Below are 21,365 nucleotides of genomic sequence, written 5' to 3'. Positions count from 1 at the left end.
ACAATATTTCTGAGGAAACTGAGGTTATGGAGAATCTACCAAAACCAGACTAGGATAGAATCATAGCCAAAAAGCAGGCTCTTTCAAGGGCACTTGAAGCAGAGGAACATTTTTTCTTTCAAAAATCAAGAGGCAAGTACATCATGGATGGAGACCTAAATATCAGGTACTATCACCTCTCCTCGAAAATCCATATCCATAGGGGAAAATTGTGAATATTGAACACAATGGTAAACTAGTGAGTCTTTGAAATTGCATATGCATTTTCTACTTACATGCAAACCTTGTTCACATCTTCAAAACCCTTGGACCCATCATTTATTGAATGCCTCTTTCCGAATATGACCAGTAGTGTCACTTTGGATGGGATCTCGAGGACCCCATCTTTGGAGGAAATCAAGAAGATTGTTTTTTCCTTAGATCCTCATAAAGCACCAGGAATGGATGGGTTTAATGCTTTCTTCTTTTTTTTTTTATCAAAAGCATTGGGATTTAATTAGTAATGATCTCTTTGATTTTGTCAAAATGTTCTTTAACAATTCCTCCCTTCCCTTCGGAGCAAACCACACACTCCTTTGCTTCATTCCTAAAAAGGAGCAAGATTAGTTGGTGACTTTAGGCCTATCAGTCTCTGTAATGTGAGCTACAAAGTTGTAGCAAAAATCTTGGCTCGAAGACTGAAACCTATTTTGAATAATTTCATCTCCCCGTGTCAAGGAGTGTTTGTGGAAAACAGACAAATTTCGGATAACATTATGTTAGCACAAGAAATTTTCCATTTCATGAGAAAAACGAGAGAGAAGACTAGGTATGTGGCCCTCAAGCTTGACATGTCAAAAGCTTATGATAGGGTGGAATGGAATGTGTTGACAAAATTTTTTTATTTTATGGGTTTTGACTAGAAATGGTGTTCACTCATTCAATTTCTAATCTCTAGTGCTTCTTTTTCCAAACATAATGCCAACCTGTACTTCTGGTTCTCCAGAACTCGAGGGTTGCATCAAGGATGCCCCCTAAGTCTGTATCTCTTTTTGTTCATTATTGAGATTTTGTCTAGACTGCTGACTGAATATAAAGCCCTCAATCTCTTTAAGGGTATCAAGGTTGCTAGAAGAGCTCCTGAGATTTCTCATCTTTTTTTTGCTGACGACACTTTCGGGTGGAAAAGGAAGATGCCTTGCCCTTAAGGCTGTGCTTGAACTTTTTTCCGACATCACATATCAAGTAATCAACTTGGAAAAAAGTGGGGCCTACTTTAGTAGAAATGTCCCCTCAGATGAAAAGCATGTGATCATATCAACATTGGGAATCAATGAGATGAGAAATGACTCAATTTACCTAGGCACCAAATTGATTCATGGCCAATCCAAAACAAAAAATCTTCAGTTCATCATCAACAAAATGAAGCAAAAAATGGCCAAGTGGAAGGTGTCAAGTCTATCTTTTGCAGGAAGAGGAGTCTTGCTCTAATCTGTTCTTCAAACACAATCCCTATACCACATGCAGTGTTTCAAATTTCCAAGTAATGCTATGTAAAAAAATCGATTCACTATGCCAAAAATTTTGGTTAGGGAATCCGACAAAGGAAAAACACATGGGAATGGTGTTGTCAACAAAAAGAAAATGGAGGGTTGCGATTTAAGAAAATGGAAGACATAAACAAGGCTTTGCAACTCAAGCAAGGATGGAGAACGCTCAAGAATCCAGACACTTTGTGGGTACAGACCATGAAAGCAAAATACTTCCCAAACACATCAATGTTCGATCCGAAGGTTATGAAAAGAAAGGGGTCATGGACATGGAACAACATTTGCGGAATATTACCTGAACTTGAGAAAATGGTACGGAGGAAGGTAGGAAATGGAAGGAATACATCATTTTGGTTTGACCCATGGATTAAAAATCCAAAACACCGAAATTATCAACTGCAGGATACAAAGATGTGGGAGAGAAATTCAACAATAGCCCAAGTGACAACATCAACTCAATCCGGGGAGTACCTCCCTCAAAACCTCAATTTTTTATCTCCAACCTAAATGTGACAACATCAATCGAATCACCTCAATAGGGAGTACCTCATCCTCAAAACTCTCACTCCCGGGGGGAAATTTTTAAAAACAACCCCCCACCTCAAATTTAAGTTATTCTTTTGGCAACTCATAAATGCGGACCAATCGGAAGCTCGCCATGGCGGTGTCTCCACTATGCGAGATTTGTGGGCAGTGGTGGATATCCTTCATGTGAATGGTGAAAAAATTTCAAGTAATGGAGATTCATTGTGTCTCACAAGCCGCGGGTTTGACAAATCAACTAAGTGGATGCGGCTAATAAGCCCTATCACAAATAAGAGCGATACCACATCCTAATACACTCACCCCCAGTGTGTGGAAGTCTCAATTTGCAGTCCACCCAAATGGTGCAACGCCACCTGGGGACACAATAATGTTCCTAAACTAATATTTAAGTTATTACAACAAAAACTATTTGGCAACTCATAAATTGAGGACTTAGAAGCCAATCAGCCATGGGGAGAAGGACTGATAGCAAGCCAACTCTATAACTCAAACCACACTAGCAATGGCGTCCCAATGAACTATAATAGAAGAAATAGCTAAAGGGTTTACTAAATATGCATGGCTCACCTAAACAAGCATCCCATCAGAAGACACTAGCTGTAATAGATCCTACTACTTTGTGTATTTGCAATTATAACTAATATTAAGCTTTTATTCAGTATCAAACAAAAAAAAATTGAAGAAACTCCCTCCTATAGCTTAATATTTGAAAGGCGATGCTTTAAGGTGAGAATGGTGACATTTCAGATCTAATCAATCATAGCAACCGAAGCTGATGTTTGGGTATATTAGTTCTTTCTTCTTCCTTATGACAAGGCCATGCTGGAAGTGAAAAGAGTCTGCTCTTATCTTCTTTCAAACATCGTCATGTCATGTCACGCTCATGTACACAACAATTGAAACCCGTTCATAGTAGGGTTTTCCTTCTTTGTAATACAAATTCACCATCTAGGGAAAACAGTTCCTCAAGTTATTTTAACCTTAAGACAACAGGTTTAACCATACACTCTATTACACGCCTGAACTATAACCATCAATCTATGAAATCTAGTCATACCAAGAGAGCAGAAAACATGTAAGGAAGCTGACATCATTCCAATCTAACAACTCTCAACAAATTTGGAGTACAAGCATGGACGTCTATTAGAAGTATAAAGAGAGATGAACCTCTATCAGAAATTAACTACCAGCTCCGATGCAAATACCAATTCAAATCCGCCTGTAATGATTCCAATGATTCGGTTCTGACAATAGTTTTTATTAAAATTGGAAATGCTTTTCAGAATTTGTTTTTTTGGTAAACGAATGCTTTTCAGAAGTGATCCTTGATTCAACACCCGATCTTAATCAGCCAGGGATTGGCAAAATCAATACCTCAATCCATAGGTTGCTGCGACAGATCATTTGAGGTAGTGGTGAAACATGCACAAACTCTTGAAAAACAAATTCCACTTTTGTCTAAAACCACACCCTTCTCTGTGAAAACGTACACAAGGTGAGCTGCACAGGAAGCCTATTCTGGTTGCGTGAAACGTCTTCCTACCATAGATATTTTTTTATGGAGAGACGTACAGAACCGAGACTTCATGCTAATTGATGAAACAGATTCTTAACTAATCTTGCAATCGCCATCACTACTGAAAGAAAGGTTAGCTCAAAATCTAAACACACCAACAGGAAAGGACAACAATCAGGCTTGCATTGTAACCAATCATGCAAGCAACTCACCAGCGTGAGCGCACATCTTAAGACTACAACTAGGGGTATAAATTGAAATACTAATTACACTTTTCTATATCAGTGCAGCATCGTCACTATTTTCTGCAATACCAATCCTGTTCAATTTTCATCTTCGACGAGCTGAGTTTGAGTGTTGGTGGTGCAATTGGGCAGCTTTGCTATCATTTCGAATCCTGTCTGCATACATGGGTAGGCGAACAATCCCACCAATTTCATTTAACAAGACCTCTTCTGTGATGTTGTCCTTTATGCTTCGCATCACCTGTCCTTGACCAAACAAGCAGAGCTTAGTGCAATACCCAAGTCATGCTTAACATACAAACTTAGAAAATGTGATGTTATGTACCTTCTTATAGGTATTGAAGTCATTTGGTGTTGATTTGTCTACCCTAATGCGCATACATACCCACACATTATCCTCAGAATTCCATGAACATTCTATGATCTTCCCTGAAAATGCAGAGGGATCTGATTCACCTGTAATATACAGGGAATGAAGCTGAATATTAGCTACGGGAGTCCACAAAGAGAAACATATTATGCTGTCAATCATAAACACCAATCTTCTTAGCTATATAAAGCTTGCTTTCTAAAAATTACAAGGAATTGAAGAAAATTCACATCCACCTTCAAATGCAACTCGATTTCCTTCCATTAGCTTCCTATTTCCTCGTTCATGAAGATAAAGTAACTGTCTATCTTCATTTTCCACCTGTCCAAACATGAACCTCTTTATAGTTAGGCAACATAAAACAGAGAGGTGAACTGTCTATCCCAGAGCAATGCTGAGCATAACTTGATAAGGTCAACAGAACAAACCTCAAAAAGAAAATCAACCGAGTTCATTTCAGGGTATTTCCACTTCAAAAGACCTTCATGGGTACGAGGAACGTAAGGATCATCCCATCCCTGGCAGAGAAGGTCAACAATAAAACCAAACAAAGGGTTAAGTTTAATGAATGCTCTAGTAATCTCTAGTATTGAATTGAACTATTAGTTGTGACAATTGAAGTTGCAATCCAAGAAAGTAGTCAAAAGTCTACTACATCTTAGTAATGTAAAATAGCAAGAGGCAACGAAAACTAAGTACTCATCCAGAAGTTATAACAGAATTTGAATATTAACGCACTACCTGCACTATGCTGCTTTGTGACATAAATCCCTGTTTTATTTCAATAAGGTAGAACATTTATCAAGGAAAGAAACATTTACCGTCCACAGCGTGTCTAGAAGAAAAAAAGGAGTGGAGGAATCAAATAATGAACTGAACTCAGTGCAGCTACGCTTTGTCCAATGATGCAGGGCAAGAACCTCATGAGCTCCAAATGGGGCTTCCACAGTAGATAGAGTCTATGTAGGACTACAGAGCAACATCAGACTCCCAATATGCACTCTTAGCCCAAAACAAAAATCAATAATGCATTCATGCAAAACAAAATTATGAAAAACTCTCCCTACATCTATCACTTCCCAAGTAGTAGATCCACTAGATTGCGGGTGCCTTCTGCCTGCTTGTGAAACTACTCAGTTTCCCAGGTATCAAAAAAGTTCCCCAGCTAATTTTAAAGGTGTGCAAGCCATTTTCTTTCCCTTTGCTTTGGCTTTCACTTGAAGAACCATGCGCAGGGAAGTTGACAAAGAAGAACATGAAGCCTGTTGTTACGAACCTTTAATCATTTACTGGTCCAAAGAACAATGAGTTTGTGAGACTATCATCTACCTTATTCTCCATATGTGTTTCAAAACCATTTGGAGGATCTCAACAATCAATATGAAGATGCTGTGACTTCAAGCTTTGTAATAACTGGAATACAGCGGTTGCTCCATTTCACTGTATCCCCACTTGACTGGACATTCTGTTATTTTTAGCATCGTTTGTCAAAAGATGCATGACCATTATACTTCACAGTCAGAGGATGTTAACTCTATATTACAATATATGAAATCTACCCTTCTACTAGCTCATGATCATCTTGAACTGGAAATCTTCACTGGTTCTGAGTGAACCAGCTCTCTTGATGCTAAACTGTCCACATTTAGTTACAAAACTTTCGTTGAAAGGTAACTTAGTTATTTGGCTAAGCAATAAACAACCTGTCGTTGCTCAGTCAAGCGCAGTAGCTGAATCACACGCCATTTGTGATGACATCTATGAGTTAATCTGGCTTCAGGAATGGTTGAAAGAGCTGGCTACCCTTACTATTCTTATGGTGATTTACTGTGATAACAAATTCACTCAGTATTGCTAACAATTCAGTCTAGCATGTAGAGATTGAACACCATTTCCTCAAAAAGAAACTGGATCAGGAACTGATTTGCATTACATTTGTCTAGTCTGCAGATCTGTTAGTTGATGTCTTCACTAAAGGTTTAGATAATAAACTGTTTAATGTGTCAAAGTAGGGCATGTGTGACATCCATGCCCCAACTTGAGGGAGGGGGAAAGTTGAAATATGTGCACTAGAATTGCTAACAAGGGTAATTTTATCTTGTAACCATTCCAGGACATGCTCCTTTATATTACCTGGAATGGACTGTGTCTCATAAGATACAAATCACAGGGACACCGAGTAACATTGGTAAGTTACAGATTAGATGGACTAATCGAAGATCAAAACAGAATTCAGTTGAAAGGGTTAAATAGCTTCAGTAAGGAAATCAGCACTTGAAAAGACTAAAACTGAAACCAGACTTTATGGTAGAGAAAAAAGAGTTTTCAAAATTCTGTAAGACTGTGCACAGAAGAGATCAATTGCTATGGGTGGAAATAAAATTGACGTATAATGGTTAAATTTAAAGTTTCTGAAAATTCCTAGTTGGAGTCGGAACTCAGGCAGAAGAAAAAGGGAGGACACAAAAGGATATATATTCTTAGATACAAAATTATAAATTAAAATCAAGAGAGAAGAGATATGCTTAACCCTGTATCAGTTAGGACAAACTAATCAGGCCCAGGAAAGCGTCAACTACATCAGAATTCTTAAAAAACACTTTCCTTGTACAAATCACCTCAAATGTATCAGAAGGACATCAAACACTTAAAGACCACCTAAAATTCCAATACTGGCTCATGCAAAGACTCCACACATATCCACACAGACTCGATAATGTAAATAAATTCATTATCCAAACAGAACTCTTGCAATCTATTTGATGTCCTAATTAAACTCAACAACTTAACATCTACTCCTTTGTTTTAATTTTAGGGGCTAAGAAGTTAGGCTAATAGGAGCGAAACAGGATAAAATCTAAAGCCCCATCAATAATATAACTACCCAGATTCATTCCCAATGCCTACTGCTCTATAGTGGACTTCTCAACTTATACATACACAGCCATACTAGAACATTGTCTCTAATACAACTACGTCAATATCTTTCATTAGTATTTACATCTTTTGACTTTAATGAGAACCGTAATATTTACTAAGTTTGTTCTTCATTAGTTCATTTAAGTAAAAACTTACCATTTATATGATACACACCAACTAAATGGAGTTGGACACATGAATCCCTACCTTCCAATCAGCTATCAGCTCTATTCAAGGCCACACCGGATATGAGGCCTAAGCCATGCATATCTTTTCTCACCACTTTTCTAATGTTACTTTAGGTCTGCTGTTACCTTTTCTAGTTCCTTCAATCTTGCCCAAATCACTCCCCCGTATAGGGGCATTAAAGACCTCCAGTGGACATTGCCATGCTACCTCAAACGACTTTTTTGAAGCTTATCATCTACTGGAGTTACTTCCATACCAGCTCTAATATGATTAGTGCTTACTTTTTCCTCCTTGGTTTTGTCACTCATCCATCTCAACATCCTCATTTTTTCTACACTCAGTATATCTATATAATGCTTCTTAGTAGCCTAACACTCTACATCATACATTATAGTTGGTCGTACAACAATCCTATAAAATTTTCCTTTTTGAGTTTTAAAGGAACATGTGAACAAACCAACCTTGGACACACCTGTCCACATCATGTATCCTATTTTAATTTTTTTGAGAAACATCATCCTTTATATCACTTCAATTGTTTATGATTGAGCCAAGGCACTTAAAATAATTGCTTTGCAAAATTTCCTTCTCATCAACCTTCACCACCTCATTAACTATTCAAGCATGATCAAAGTAATGCACTAGAAATTTTGTCTTTGCTCAAATTGGTAATTGTTCTAACTAGTTTAAAACCTTTTGATTCAAAGTTAATGTCCATAGTTCTAACTCAACAAAAATCCCTACTTGTGTCCCATAAACAGAAAAACATTACACCAAGGAACCTCATCTTGAGTGTCTCTAGGTAAAATCATCCATGATACGTGCAAATAAAATATAAGGCTTAAAACTAGTTGCAACCCAATCGTATTCGGGAATTCACCACTTCGGCTCCCACCTGTTCTTACACTCGCCAATGAAACATCAAACATATCCTTAGCTGCGTACTTAAAACTTTCTCTTTTTCAGTACTGACGAGATTAACTTCTTAGGAACTCTATCCTAGGCTAATTGTCAATAAAGACCATTTGAAGATCTTTCTTTCTATACCTTTTTATAGTCTCCTAATGAAGAAAACGAATTCAATCGTAGATCTCTTCGTATAAAACCGTACTGCTCTTGCTTTTTCTTTCTTTTTTTTTTCAAACAGGTTTCAGTTACCCTCTCCCATATTTCATGGTATGACTCATTAACTCTACAGTTGTTGCCTCTTCGAACATACTTTTAATTTTTGTGAAATAAGGCCATGATGCTTTCCTCCATTCATTTGGCATTTTCCTCATTTTCATAATCTTATAAAACAGCTTGGTCAACCAAGTTACCCCAAAGGTTTACTAAGGTCTACCATAGTTCCATTGGGGATTTCACATAGAACTTTTGTCTTGCCTACTTTCATGTTACATAGAGTTTCTTTTTCCTTGGACCATGGTAAAAATTTCAGTCGGAATCACAGAAATTTCGACCAAAATTTCGGTTTTTGAAAAAAAGAGACAAAATGTGGGTGGATTAAAAGGAAAAAAAACCAGGTTTTGAACTGAAACGGTCAAAATTTCCACCGAAATGGTCGAAACCTCTCAAAATCTACAAAATTGCATACGTTTTGATAGCTTCCGCCAAGTTGCGCCCTTAGAGTTTCAACTACCAAATCATTTTTTGGCATGACTTTGTGATTTCAAACTCTGTTTCACCCCAAAATCAATAATTCATTTGTCAAAACTTCTTGAAACGTGGGGGAAAAGGCTGAAAATTTGTCGGAACTTAGGGGGGAAAAGTTCATGCAACTGAATATCTACAGTATGTGGATCATTCCACCCATAGAAATGCAGTGCCTCAATTCATGGATAACTTCATGGGCAAAATATCATGATCAGCTTTCATCCAGTACTCAGAGTACTACTATAGACAGGGGATAGACCCACCAGTTCTAGGCAAGCACTTAGCATAGAATTGAAGTCTAGGACATTGTGGTTGCTAGTTGGTCATTGTACTTTTTTGACTTGTTGTATATGTAATCATTCAAACAATTTATATATGCTGATGATTCTATACTTGCATACAATACAATTTTTACTTCTCGGTACTGTCATTTGTCCAGTATTGATGATAAATTTTCAATGGTTTTTATGGGCAAACTACTAATTTCGTTGTGTTTATTTTTCTTTAAATAGGTAGGAGGCAAGAAATCAGATTAAATGAAGGCCATATAAGTCCCAAAACCTAGGATCGAAACCTTGCTTGAAAAGTACCAAGTTTCGACCAAAGAAATTTCATTTTTAGCCAAGTCGAAACCATGGCAAGAAATATTGGCAAAATTTCGATGTATCGCCAAGTAGCAGCACGAAACTATCTAGCAAAAGTGACATTCCCTGTTTTTGGCGATATATTGCCCTTTATTCATTTTTTTTTTCAGCACTTTATTGCCAAATTCTCACCTTTTATACAAGCATTAGTCAAACTTTCACCTCATTTTAGTGATAGTTCAACTCAAGCATCCAAAGCTTCTCTCATCTGGTTTTTGTGATTCTTAGTATTTTTGCCATCTAGTGTGATTCTTGCCAGCAATCACGTGCATCGCATCAATCAAGCAGCATTTTGCTCGATTCTTGGAGATCTTTATCTCAGAGGTAGCCATTGTTCTCCAAACTTATTTTTATAAAATAAATGCTAGAATATTGTCAGATGGGCATCAGTTTAAAGTATGTTAAACACCATGGGCCAATTTACAAACTCTCAGTGTCAAAATCTTTTTTTTTTTTTTTTTTCACAAAGTAACTTATTTTTTTTTTTTGGACGTCAAAAATTGTATTTTCCTATACTAAAGATGCAACAGATTTACATGATATGTCTTATATGTTAATGGAATAAACAGATGTGGAACTCCATAGGCCGATCTACGGTTTTACAGAGTCAAAATATTTTTCCACCCAATATATAATTAATAGAATACTTACAAAATAAAAATAACTATGGAAAAATAGAAAAAATAGAGAAAAAAAGTTAGAAAATTATGGAATAGCCATATAAGTGTTTTTCAAGGGCTGACCTTTTCATCTCCAATTTTGGTATGGGCAGTCTATTTTCTTACCCAAAAGTTTTTTAAAATTCAATTTATACTAAAAAGAAAAAAAATACATGGGCAAGGAAAAAATCGCTAGCTAGGTACATGATTGTTTCATTGTCTAGAGAAAATTATTTTGGTGTTGATCAATGACTTATGCAATCATCATGTCAACTAGTGGGTGTCAAAGTCAAGTGGTTCACAACCACAGGGTGGATAGAATGGCCAGGGACAGCCATAGAGACAAGCAGTAGGAGGGAGGGTTGACCTAAAATGGTAGTATTGTGTGGCTATAGATGGAAACAAGAACAAAACAAAATGTAATTTATGTGGAAGGAATTAAACTCAGGGGGGCATCAATAGGTTCAAGGGTTGCATCATCGGGAGTTCAAAGGATGTGGCCACATGCACGGAGGCCCATCCAAATGTAGTGAAGGCAATCAAGGAGTTAAAGAGAGCGAAGGGGAAGAAGAAAGGAGAAAAGGAGAGTGGATACAACACTAGATGATGCAATGCAATGACTGTCATCATACAAGGTTGATTCAAAATCTTATCAGGATGTTGAACCTGTTGATGTGGGAAGAGATCAGGAGGAGAGGGATTTGAGGCGAGCGATGGCAAAAAGCAAAGCATCGCATTAACAAATCAGGAGCTGGTCCATCTAGGGTTGCAGGGGCTACAACATCTGAATCAGGGGGAGAGGTGGTATTTATGGCATGTTTAGTAGATCATAGAGTTAGAGGGTCACTCCTCCAGCAACTCTAACACCATGCGATTATCCACATCGTCAAGACTAGATCCTAGAGCAGGATCCTGATGTTTTTAGGAAAAAGAGGGCCAAGCAGCCAAAGATAATAGGTGCATGGAAGAGTGGGTGTAAAAAGGTTAAAAGTGCATTGGCAAAGTGGATGCTCTACAATTCCAGCAAAAACACAACTCAAAAGTCCATACTATAAAGCATATGATAAAGACTATTCCAAAGGCTGATCCTAGATATGAGCACCCCACCCCTAAACAGGTAATGATCATCTGCCTTACATAGAGGAGTTGCAATAATACATCAAGGGTATGAGACCCTTTTGGGATACTTATGGATGCACCATTATGTATGATGGATGGACTAGTCCAACGAGAAAGTCCATCATCAACTTCATAGTGTATTGTGACAAGACCACAACATATTTAAGATTTGTGGATGCTAATATATCCTTAGTCTTCTACAGGATGTGGTGGATGAGGTTGGTAAGACGAATGTTGTGCAGATTCTCATAGAAAATGGCTCCAACTTTAAGAAGGTGGGTGAGGTGTTGATGAGTTCATATGAGTATCATCTCTTTTGGACACCCTATGCAACCCATTATACATTTAATGCACAGATTGGGTGCACACACTTCAGGTATATCAACCTTATGTTGAAGGACACTGGGAATACCAACATTGTCCACAACACAATGGAAAGGGTTAGAGAGGAAACAAATTTCATTTACAAACATAATACGGCTCTGGACATGATGAGGCGAACATGTAGAGGTGCACGATGATTCACCGCCCCGAGGTCGTGGGAAGAGTCGGGCCCGAGATCCATGTTGCATAAACGATGGACCGATCATCTTATCTGCATAAAAAACCCACCCCACACAGGCGGGATGGGCCCCCCCCCCCCCCCCGCATCAGCTACATCAAGCCGCGAAGCAATTATCGTGGATTGTTGGCTTGTAGGTATTGATAATTCATTCAATCCTAACTCTAACTATGAGTTTGTGAATTATGCAGCCTATTGTCTCAACCCCAAATATCAGTATGGCAAACAATTTGGGGTTGGACATGGACCTCTTCGATGTCGTGATGTAGGTGACTACAACGTTGGAGCCGAACTCGATGTTCCAATCATTTTGCCACAACGAAGTGAGAAAGCAAGGATTTCTAACTTGGGACTTGCATTTGATTTTGAAAAAGAGCTTAGTTAACCATCATTACAAATGATTGTAGATAAAGCAGTTTAGGACACATTTGGGTCCAGGTCAAATGTTGCTATTAGGGGATGAGAAAACGCTGATCCAGGTTAGACGCATCATCATCATCATTATTATTATTATTATTATTATTATTACATTTTACAAATAAGTATATTATATGTTTAAGTTAATTAAGTATTTAATGTTTTTGCGATAATACAACTGAATGGTGAATTCTTTATGGAAAGAGGAGGAACAGGTTGGGGAGCCAACGCCTCAATGATCTAGTGTTTTGCCACTACAACATGAAGTTGAAGATACAACTTGCAAGGGAATAGGTTGAGGGCAGGGTGCAAGACATCGACCTCTACAATGTCTTTGAGGTGGATGCAAACGATCAAGATCCCCTACTCAGAGGTTGATGGACAGGGGTGATCCGATGTTAAACCAGCCTAGAGGGAGGCCTGACTGACCCAAAGCTTTCTCAAGTTGTGGGGGTTGATGTGGATGATTTCATGGCATCTCAAGATGAGCACGCACATGCACAGGAGGCAGCTAGTACAGTGGATGAGGATTGGATGATGGTACTTGGCACACGTGATGACACTCCAGATGAGACGCTTGCTCCCAGTCGACTCCAGAGGCATTCTTCTAGTGATGATGATGATGGTGGTGCCAATGATGAGGATTGTACAATTTGCAAGCTTGAAAGCGGCAACCGCCCTATAGAGTTTAGGTTTTCAACGCTACTCAGGATGAAGATTCTCAACCCGATGAGCATGATCAATAGCCCAATGCTCATGGTAGAGATGAAGAGCCTACCTACTTATTGGTTCAATAGTTTGTTCATTAGTTGAATCAATTGTTGATTATGCAATAGGTTAAACAGTTTACCCAGCATCAATAACAAATCTAGTAGCATAGGCAGTTGATCCATCCATTGAAGCAAACTGGAGGTGATGGGGATGATGACGATGGTAATGGTGGTGGATGACTTAAGGAGTGTTTACCTATTCCATTACTAGAGACAAATATGCCCCCCCCCCTCTCCCTGAGATACACTGGGAAGTCTCATTTCACACATGCCACCCAAGATCAAGATCATGGTGGTGAGTATGATCGTTATCGTACTACAACCTACTGCTAAAAGGGGAAGGGCCAGGGGAAGCAGCACAAAAATGGTTATGGTGATTGACACTCAATCGTACAAATTATACTGATCGTATTGTCCTATAGATTTGACAGACAGCTTGTAGGAGCAATGGGATCCATGAGCTTGGATGAATCTATAGGCTCCACATCCACTTATGGGGCTTATGGTCCTTATGGGGTCCCTCTGCTCATGGACATGATGATTCAGGTATGTCTTCCAAGAGATCATGCTATGGGCACAATGATGGATCCATGAGCTTGGATGAGTCTACTTATGGGGCTTATGGTTATGGTACTTATGGTGTCCCCCCCCCCCGATCATGGACATAATGGTACGAATATCCCTTCCAGTGGCAATTTAAATGATTATGGATCGGGCTAGGACTCGAGGACTACCGAAGTTGTGGAGGAATTCTTTAGATACAGTATGCCACCACTATAGTTACCAGCACCATCCCAACCAACAAAGCCTCTTCCATATCCCTATTCTCATTACCCTCCAAAACTATTCTTGCACTTTCTAATGACGCGACCTACAGAGGTGCAGTTTGTGACTACCTCGACAACCATCAACATAACATGTCATGGGATGGGTAAACTGACATGACGAGATGATCATAGCGATACACCTGGTCCCAAGAAAGGGGATGGATCCACCGAGGCATAATACTTGGAATTGAGATGATGGAGGAGGAGCATCCATAGCACATCAAGCGGCAGCATAGCTGAGGTTATTCTTCTTTCATATTCTACCCCTTCATAGTTATACTTGTTGTACATCATATATACTTTACTACTTGATAGTTAGTGTATACTGAATTTTAGTTGTCTTTTTTTTTTGCAAATAAGGGAAAATCTATGAGTTCTCTTGCATCATTTGCAAATTTACATTGGTTTAAAATCATGTTCCTGACTTCCAGTTTCGCCTGCATACAGCCCGGGCATGTGCTGATCAAGAAACACTACTTTAAGTGATGTTTTAGACCAAAATAGCACTCCCAGTGTGTTTTCTTGTTACAAATTAAGCTAGGCACCAAAAATCAGCCCAAAATAACCTCAAAGACCCCCCAAAACTGGGGGATGAAACTCCTACCGAAACCTTCCCAGATTTCACCTAAATTTCGAGCAAAACATCAAGGTTTCGGTGGTTTTGACAGGTAGCCAGACCTAACATTTCGCCAAAATTTTGCACGACTTGGTCGAAACGGGCCTCAAAATTGAAACTACAATCCTTGCTTTGGACATCATAATTTTCCCCATATATGTATGAAAATTGGTTCCATTGTGAATAGTATAGTCTTCCAAGCCACTATATTTGATGTTCATTTGGTAAGCTAGAGAACTAAACTAGTCATCTCTTCTTGATATCCTCATCCCATACTAGTCCTTACCATTTATGTAAACAGATCCTAGGATTAGGAAAGCAAGCATGCTGTAGTAATTTCAAAAGTAACTATGTGGCATGTGAAGTCCCAATATGCATGCCTATGTATCGGGCCTGACAATCATAGTTCAAAATTAGTCGCTTCCTGGGAGTAGTAATTTCAAAAAAGGAACGCCACATCTGTGTTAATATATACATTGCAGTTCAATAAATTATGAAAAAGCAGGGTCCAGAAATCAGTCTTCATGCAACAAAATGAGCTGGGAGCTACAATTTCTGTGTGTACAGGAATAGATCATGCAATCTTAATCCACACCTACAGACCACATATGTGTATGTATGACTATATGTATTTTACACCAAGGTATTGATTGATGCCAAAATATATGATTAATACCTGAAAGATAAGACCATCTGCATCATGTGATAGCCTGGGGATAAATTCCTTCAAAACTTTGTTAACTGTAGATAGCAACCAAAAGTCCTTTCTCCTCACCTGATTCAATTGGCAGTCAATAATCCCCATTAATAACGGATAAAGTTGGGAATGAACACCACATCAGTTGGTCGTATAATTCTGGTTCTACAACATACTCTGAATGGTTCCAGGTCATATCTGTAGTAATGATATCTACTATGATGTATATGCTGCCGTTCAACATTTCGAGGTTCAATCACTTCTTTTTCAAGCATCTTCCACCTTTCATAGAAGGGCCGCTGCATGATATTTAGAGGATTAAACCTTATACTTTGTAATTAAAGCACAAAAAGCAGCTAACATGATAATCATCAAAAAGGAAAGAGAGAAATCTTTGAAAAGAACACTTAAATTACATAATACCAAGACTCAAAAAGCCATTTACTGTTTTAAACCCATTCCTGTGAAACAGCCTTTGTTAATTCAGAGACATTTGTCAGAGAGAATTTATATGGATATATCTAACCTCTACAATAGATACCCCATTAATTGCCATCATATCATATATCAAGTATCTTCTCTCCTGCTTCTGGGTATCTGGAAGAGTGTCGATTACCATCTCACCATCAAGTAATGTTAAGTTGTGAGTCTTCTCCGCTACACCCTTAAAAGGAAAATGCTACAAGTTATGTTAGGCACAACTCTCCATTACATAACATAAATTTAAGTCCGCCAGGCCATCAATTTAGTACCTCATTTGTGCTTCTTGTTGGAAACCGCATTTGCACCCTTCGAAAACAGAAGTTTCTATCAATCAAGTAACATCCATCATATGTTAGAAGCATCATGTAGCGTGTCCCATCAGCTTTCCATGTCGCATAGTAATACCGTTGCCTTAATAACTGTAAATTGTCCCTGAATCACATATAACAAATGCACAGATTCTAGTAAATCACTCAAATATACAGATGTCTCTTACATGATTGATTTACAGGGAATCATTAGAACACAACTATACATTAGAAGCTTGAAAATTAATCAAAAGAAAAAGATAAGTGTAACAAAATGAGCATTAGTATGTTATATTAGGAAACTGAATTGAGTGCATATCCAAAACAAAAACTCAACCTAAATCTTAGCACAGATGTAGCACAAGTGCAACTGTAAAACTAGGGGTGTCAACAAGGTTTGGGCAGTTTTGGTATGGGTTTAATGGTTTCGGCTGAAAACACCAGACCCCAAACACGGACCATTGCAAAAGAGCGATTTCGACTCGGTTTCGGTTTGATGCGGCTGGGTTCGAGTTAACTAATGGTTTGGGTTCGAGTTGGATCGATTTTGAGACCATCACCAACCATTATCAAACCGCTATAGCCTATTTCAAATAAAAAATTATATGGGTCTTGGGTCTTGGATCTTCCCTTTTGGGCTTAAGGTACAAAGAAAACCACTCTCTTTGACTTCTTTAACCTCTTTAAAGGGTAAAATAAGCTCAGAATCTGAACAAAAAAGTAATACATGAGATATCAATGTAGAACCGTAGATACATAAAAAATGTCAATTTAATTGAAAAACTATCATTATTTGTTTCCTTTTTCTTGTGGGTTTTTTTTTTTTTTTTTTTGGGGGGGGGGGGGGGCGAGGAAAGGTGAAAATGAAACAAAAAGATTACTGGATACCTCCCAAAGCATAGGCGAGAATAAAAAGTAAAAAACCAAAAGACTACTGGATGGTGGGCCTTCTTTCAGCCTTCCGGGGGGTTGGGGGTGTCCTCCTAGTTATGTTACTTATCAAATTGCTATACACCAAAAACCTGTCCACTAGAATCATGACCACAGTCACTTGACCATCCACGGTCTATAAGAGATCCTCTTCCTAGATCAGCAACAAAGATAGCAAAAGAAGACCTAGGAGGAGTAGTAACCAAATGATTAAATCAAGAACATGGTATGAAAAATCGACGAAACTTGGCGATATTTCGGTAAGTGGTGAAACCAATATTCCCAAATGTTTTCGACAAACTTCTAGTTCATTTTGCCAAAAATTCAAGAGTGCTCCCAGAGCTTTGGTGATTCATGCCATTTTTCCATCAATCTTCGACATTTGGGGGTGGTCCTTGCTTGATTCTTGCCGGCAAAAATGTGCATCGCATCGATCAAGCAATGTTTCGCTCAATTCTTGGACATCTTCATCTCAAAGGTAACCACTCTACTCCAAACTTATTTTTGACAAAATGAATGCTACAATGGTGTTGGATGACTGCAGGCCAATCTACGAGCTCATGGTGCCAGAATTTTTTTCACAAAGTAATTTATTTGTTTTCAGGCATCAAAAGTTGTATTTTCCTGCAATAAATATACAACAGATTTACATGATATATGTTTTGTATGGTGATGGAATATATATATATATATATGCGGAACTCCATTAGCCTTTCTACAGTTTCACAGAGTCCAAATATTTTTGCACCCAATAAATAATTATTTTTTAAAAAAATTATTAAAATATTTATCAAAAAATATAAATAATTATATAAAATAGGGAAAAGGTTTTACATCAAGGATCAACTTTAAGCCCATATCTACTTGCACTTGTAATGGATTGATAAGACCCTAGTTATTCAGGTATACAAACCCAAGGTAAACAGGGGAAGACAGCAGTAGCATCGGCTGAAACAGGGGAGAATGTAGCTACACCAGCAACCAGTACAGGGGAAGGACAAGTGGCAATCCATTAGTAGACAGCCACCACCATTCTGTTATGAGTTAAGGGACAGAAATGACAGGCCAGGTGGCAACAGAACATTGGATAAGAGAGGAGAGTTTGTTAGACTTTGTTTGAGAGAATGGAAGAAGGGATATATGGGGGTAATGAGGGAGAGTAGAGAGGGGGGAGGAGAAAATTAGTAAAGACAAGCTGTGCTTGTGGGAGAAGGAAGACTTCTCGGGAAGCTCTGGTTATGCAGCTGGTTATGTTACCTAGCCTTTGCTTTAATTCTTAGGTTATTATTCAGTTTGTAGTTGCAATAGGTATTAGTAGTATTTTGTATTCACCAAGCGATAACTCCATTGTTAATCTGTTGTTCTACTGGTTCTGAAACAATGAATGATCATCTATAAGAGTTATATACTATTGTTGTTTGTATTGTTTCTGTATTCTTCCATCGTCAATAGTAAGCTAACGATAGGACTCAGATTCAGGTTTGAGAAGGTCCTATCATGGATGAATTAACCAAAGACATTCAAGATGAGGTCCCTTGGTGTATGTTTTTTGCTGATGATATTGTGTTGATTGATGAGACACTGTGGGAATTAATACCAAATTAGAATCATGGAGAGCAATTTTGAAATCAAAAGGCTTTAAACCAAATAGAACAAAGACGGAATATCTAGTTTGTAACTTTAGTCATGATCAGGTAGACGATGAGGTGGTGATACTTCATACTAGATGATAAGGAGATCCTTCAGAGTGAATGTTTTAGGTAACTAGGTTCAATCATAAGTAAAAGAGGTGATTTAGAGGATGGTGTTTCCCAAAGAATTAAAATAGGGTGGATGAAGTTGAGACGGTGAGAGGTGCGTCTGGGGTGTTGTGTGATCGGCGTATTCCATTAAAGCTTAAAGGAAAATTCTATTAGGACCATCGTTCGACCAGTTATCATGTACAATGCAGAATGTTAGACTATTAAAAAAGAATCATATAGATAATCTTAGTGTAGCAGAAATGAGGATACTAAGATGGATGAGTGGAAAAACTAGGAAGGATAAGATAAGAGATTATCATATTAGAGTTGGTCTGGGACTTCCTCCCATAAGTGATAAGCTTCGGGAAAGTCGTTTGAGGTGTCACGGCCATGTTCAACGGAGACCCATAAATGCCCATGTACGGAGAAGTGATATAATCCAAATTGTATCAAGCATGACCTCAAACAGAACTGATTGGAAGGCAAGAATCCATGTAGCCGACGCCATTTAGTTGGGACAAGGCTTATTGTTGTTGTTGTTGTTCAGTGACATGGACAATCATTTTGGAAGCAACCATTATCAAGTTTGCAAGTGGGAGTAGGAGGAAAGGTGGTTCATAGGGTGGACAGTAGGGACAACCACAAAGACTGGCAATAAAAGAGAAGGTTGACCACGCATAACAATATTGTGTGGTCATTGATGAAACAAGAACAAAACATAATGTAATTTCTATGTAAGAGGTTAAATCAAATAGCATCAACAGGTTCAAAGCACACATCACTAGGAGTTGGAAGGATGTGGCTACATGCACTAAGACCAATGCAGAGGTAGTGAAGGCAGTCAAGGAGATAGAAAGAGGGAAGCGGAAGAAGAAAGAAGAGGAGAGTCAAGAGCACTTGATGAGGCAGTCAGGAACCTTCAGCACATAGGGTTGATTCGAAATTTGATAAGGATGTTAACCCCGCTGATGTTGGCAGCCAGTTAGAGGAGAGGGAGTTGAGGTGGGCGATGATAGAGAGCAAGGCATCGCACCATTAGGAGCAGGAGAGGGCTAGAGCAAGAGCAACAGGAGTTGGTCCCTCTAGGCTGGAGTATTTGGATCTAAGGGAAGGGATGGTATTTATGGCATGTTTAGTAGATCACAGAGTCAAAGGGTTACTCCTCTAGTAGATCCAACACCATGTGATTATCCACGACGTTGGGACCCGATCCTAAAGCAAGTTGTTGATGTTTTCAGGAAGAATGGGCTAAGTAGCCAAGATAACAGGTGCATAGAAGAGCATGGGTAAAAAGATTAAAAAGTGCAATGGCAAAATGGATGCTCTACAATTCCATTCCAACAAACCAAGCTCAGGGTCCACACCACAAGCATATGATAGATACTATTACAGAGCCAAGTCTTGGATATAAGGGCCCCACCCCTGAAGAGGTGATGACCACCAACCTCACCCAGGAGGAGGAGCTGCAATAATACATCAAGGGTATAACACCCTTCTGGGATACTTATAGATGCACCATTATATCTAATGGATGGACCGGTCTGACAAGAAAGCCCATCATCAATAGTGTTTTGTGATAAGAGGACAGTATTTTTGAGATCTATAGAAGCTACTAGTCATGTGAAAGACCACAAATATATCCTTAGTCTCCCACAAGATGTGGCAGATGAGGTGGGTAAGAAGAATGTTTTCCAAATTGTCACAAACAATGGCTTCAACTTTAAGAAGGCAAGTAAAGTGTTAATGAGTTCACCTGTGTATCATCTTTTTTGGACACCCTGTGCAGCCCATTGTATTGATCTCATGTTGGACATTGGAAAGATCAACATTGTCCATAACGTAGTGGAGAAGGTTAGACGCGTACAAAATTTCATTTATAATCATAATCTAGCTTTGGACATGATGAGGCAATCATGTAGAGGTGACTTGGTGTGACCCAGTCCGACGAGTTTCAATACGAATTTCTTCACCATTAGTAGCATATAAGAGAGAAATCAGGCCTACGATCCATGTTTGCAACCCAAGAGTGCTTTGATTGGGTTGGACCCATGTTAGATAAGTAAATCACATATAATTATTTCATTTTACAAATTATAAGTACTAACTTAATGTGTTTGTCATAATTCAGCACCCCAAATGGGCACGAGGCACAAGCCACCATCTCATCTGACGATTTCTGGAGAAATGTTGGGATTGTGTTGCAGATCTTGGAGCCAATAATAAAGGTCTTGTGTATGATGGACTCTTCCTTGAGTGGGCCCACCGTGTCCCACATGTATGTAGCCATTGAGCTTATAAAGGTTTCCATACAGAGAGCAAACCCCAAAGGCTGCCAAGGTTACTTAAGGATTGTTAATAAACAATGGACCGATCATCTTTTGCATCTGCTACATCACGCCGATAATTAATTATTATGGGCTGTTGGTTGCAGGTATTGGTAATTTATTAAATCGTAAGTCTAACTGTAAGTTTGTGAATATCAGTATAGTGAACTGGACACAGACCTGCTCAATGCAATAATGTAGGTGATTACTTAGTTGGAACCGACCGATAGTCCAATCATTTTGCCACAACGAGATGAGATACCAAGGACTTTGACCTAGGACTTGCATTTGACTTTTGAA

At 38.6% G+C, this 21,365-nt stretch overlaps 1 protein-coding gene across 2 annotated transcripts in view; it reads right to left on the bottom strand.

Annotated features, from left to right (window-relative positions):
* Positions 1 to 2,753: 2,753 nt before the first annotated feature.
* The window catches only part of LOC149018720 (uncharacterized), a 68,588-nt gene continuing 49,976 nt past the window's right edge, over positions 2,754 to 21,365 (bottom strand). Inside the window, exons 11-18 of one of the 2 annotated variants that reach the window (XM_089152873.1) lie at positions 16,031 to 16,193; positions 15,805 to 15,957; positions 15,455 to 15,577; positions 15,258 to 15,356; positions 4,635 to 4,724; positions 4,443 to 4,527; positions 4,162 to 4,292; positions 2,754 to 4,077 (exon numbers count right to left, since the gene is read on the bottom strand). In XM_089152873.1, coding sequence (XP_089008999.1) covers positions 3,922 to 4,077; positions 4,162 to 4,292; positions 4,443 to 4,527; positions 4,635 to 4,724; positions 15,258 to 15,356; positions 15,455 to 15,577; positions 15,805 to 15,957; positions 16,031 to 16,193 — 1,000 coding nt within the window. In that variant the 3' untranslated portion in view covers positions 2,754 to 3,921. The remainder of the gene's footprint in view (positions 4,078 to 4,161; positions 4,293 to 4,442; positions 4,528 to 4,634; positions 4,725 to 15,257; positions 15,357 to 15,454; positions 15,578 to 15,804; positions 15,958 to 16,030; positions 16,194 to 21,365) is intronic. The other variant, XM_089152874.1, reaches the window with a different exon arrangement.

Source organism: Hakea prostrata, chromosome 4 (assembly GCF_041222555.1).
Source record: "Hakea prostrata isolate BN-2017 chromosome 4, UWA_Hpros_2, whole genome shotgun sequence".
Classification (NCBI taxonomy): Eukaryota; Viridiplantae; Streptophyta; class Magnoliopsida; order Proteales; family Proteaceae; genus Hakea; species Hakea prostrata.
The sequence above is the reverse complement of the archived record's forward strand: the minus strand, read 5'-3'. Positions and strand labels throughout refer to the sequence as shown.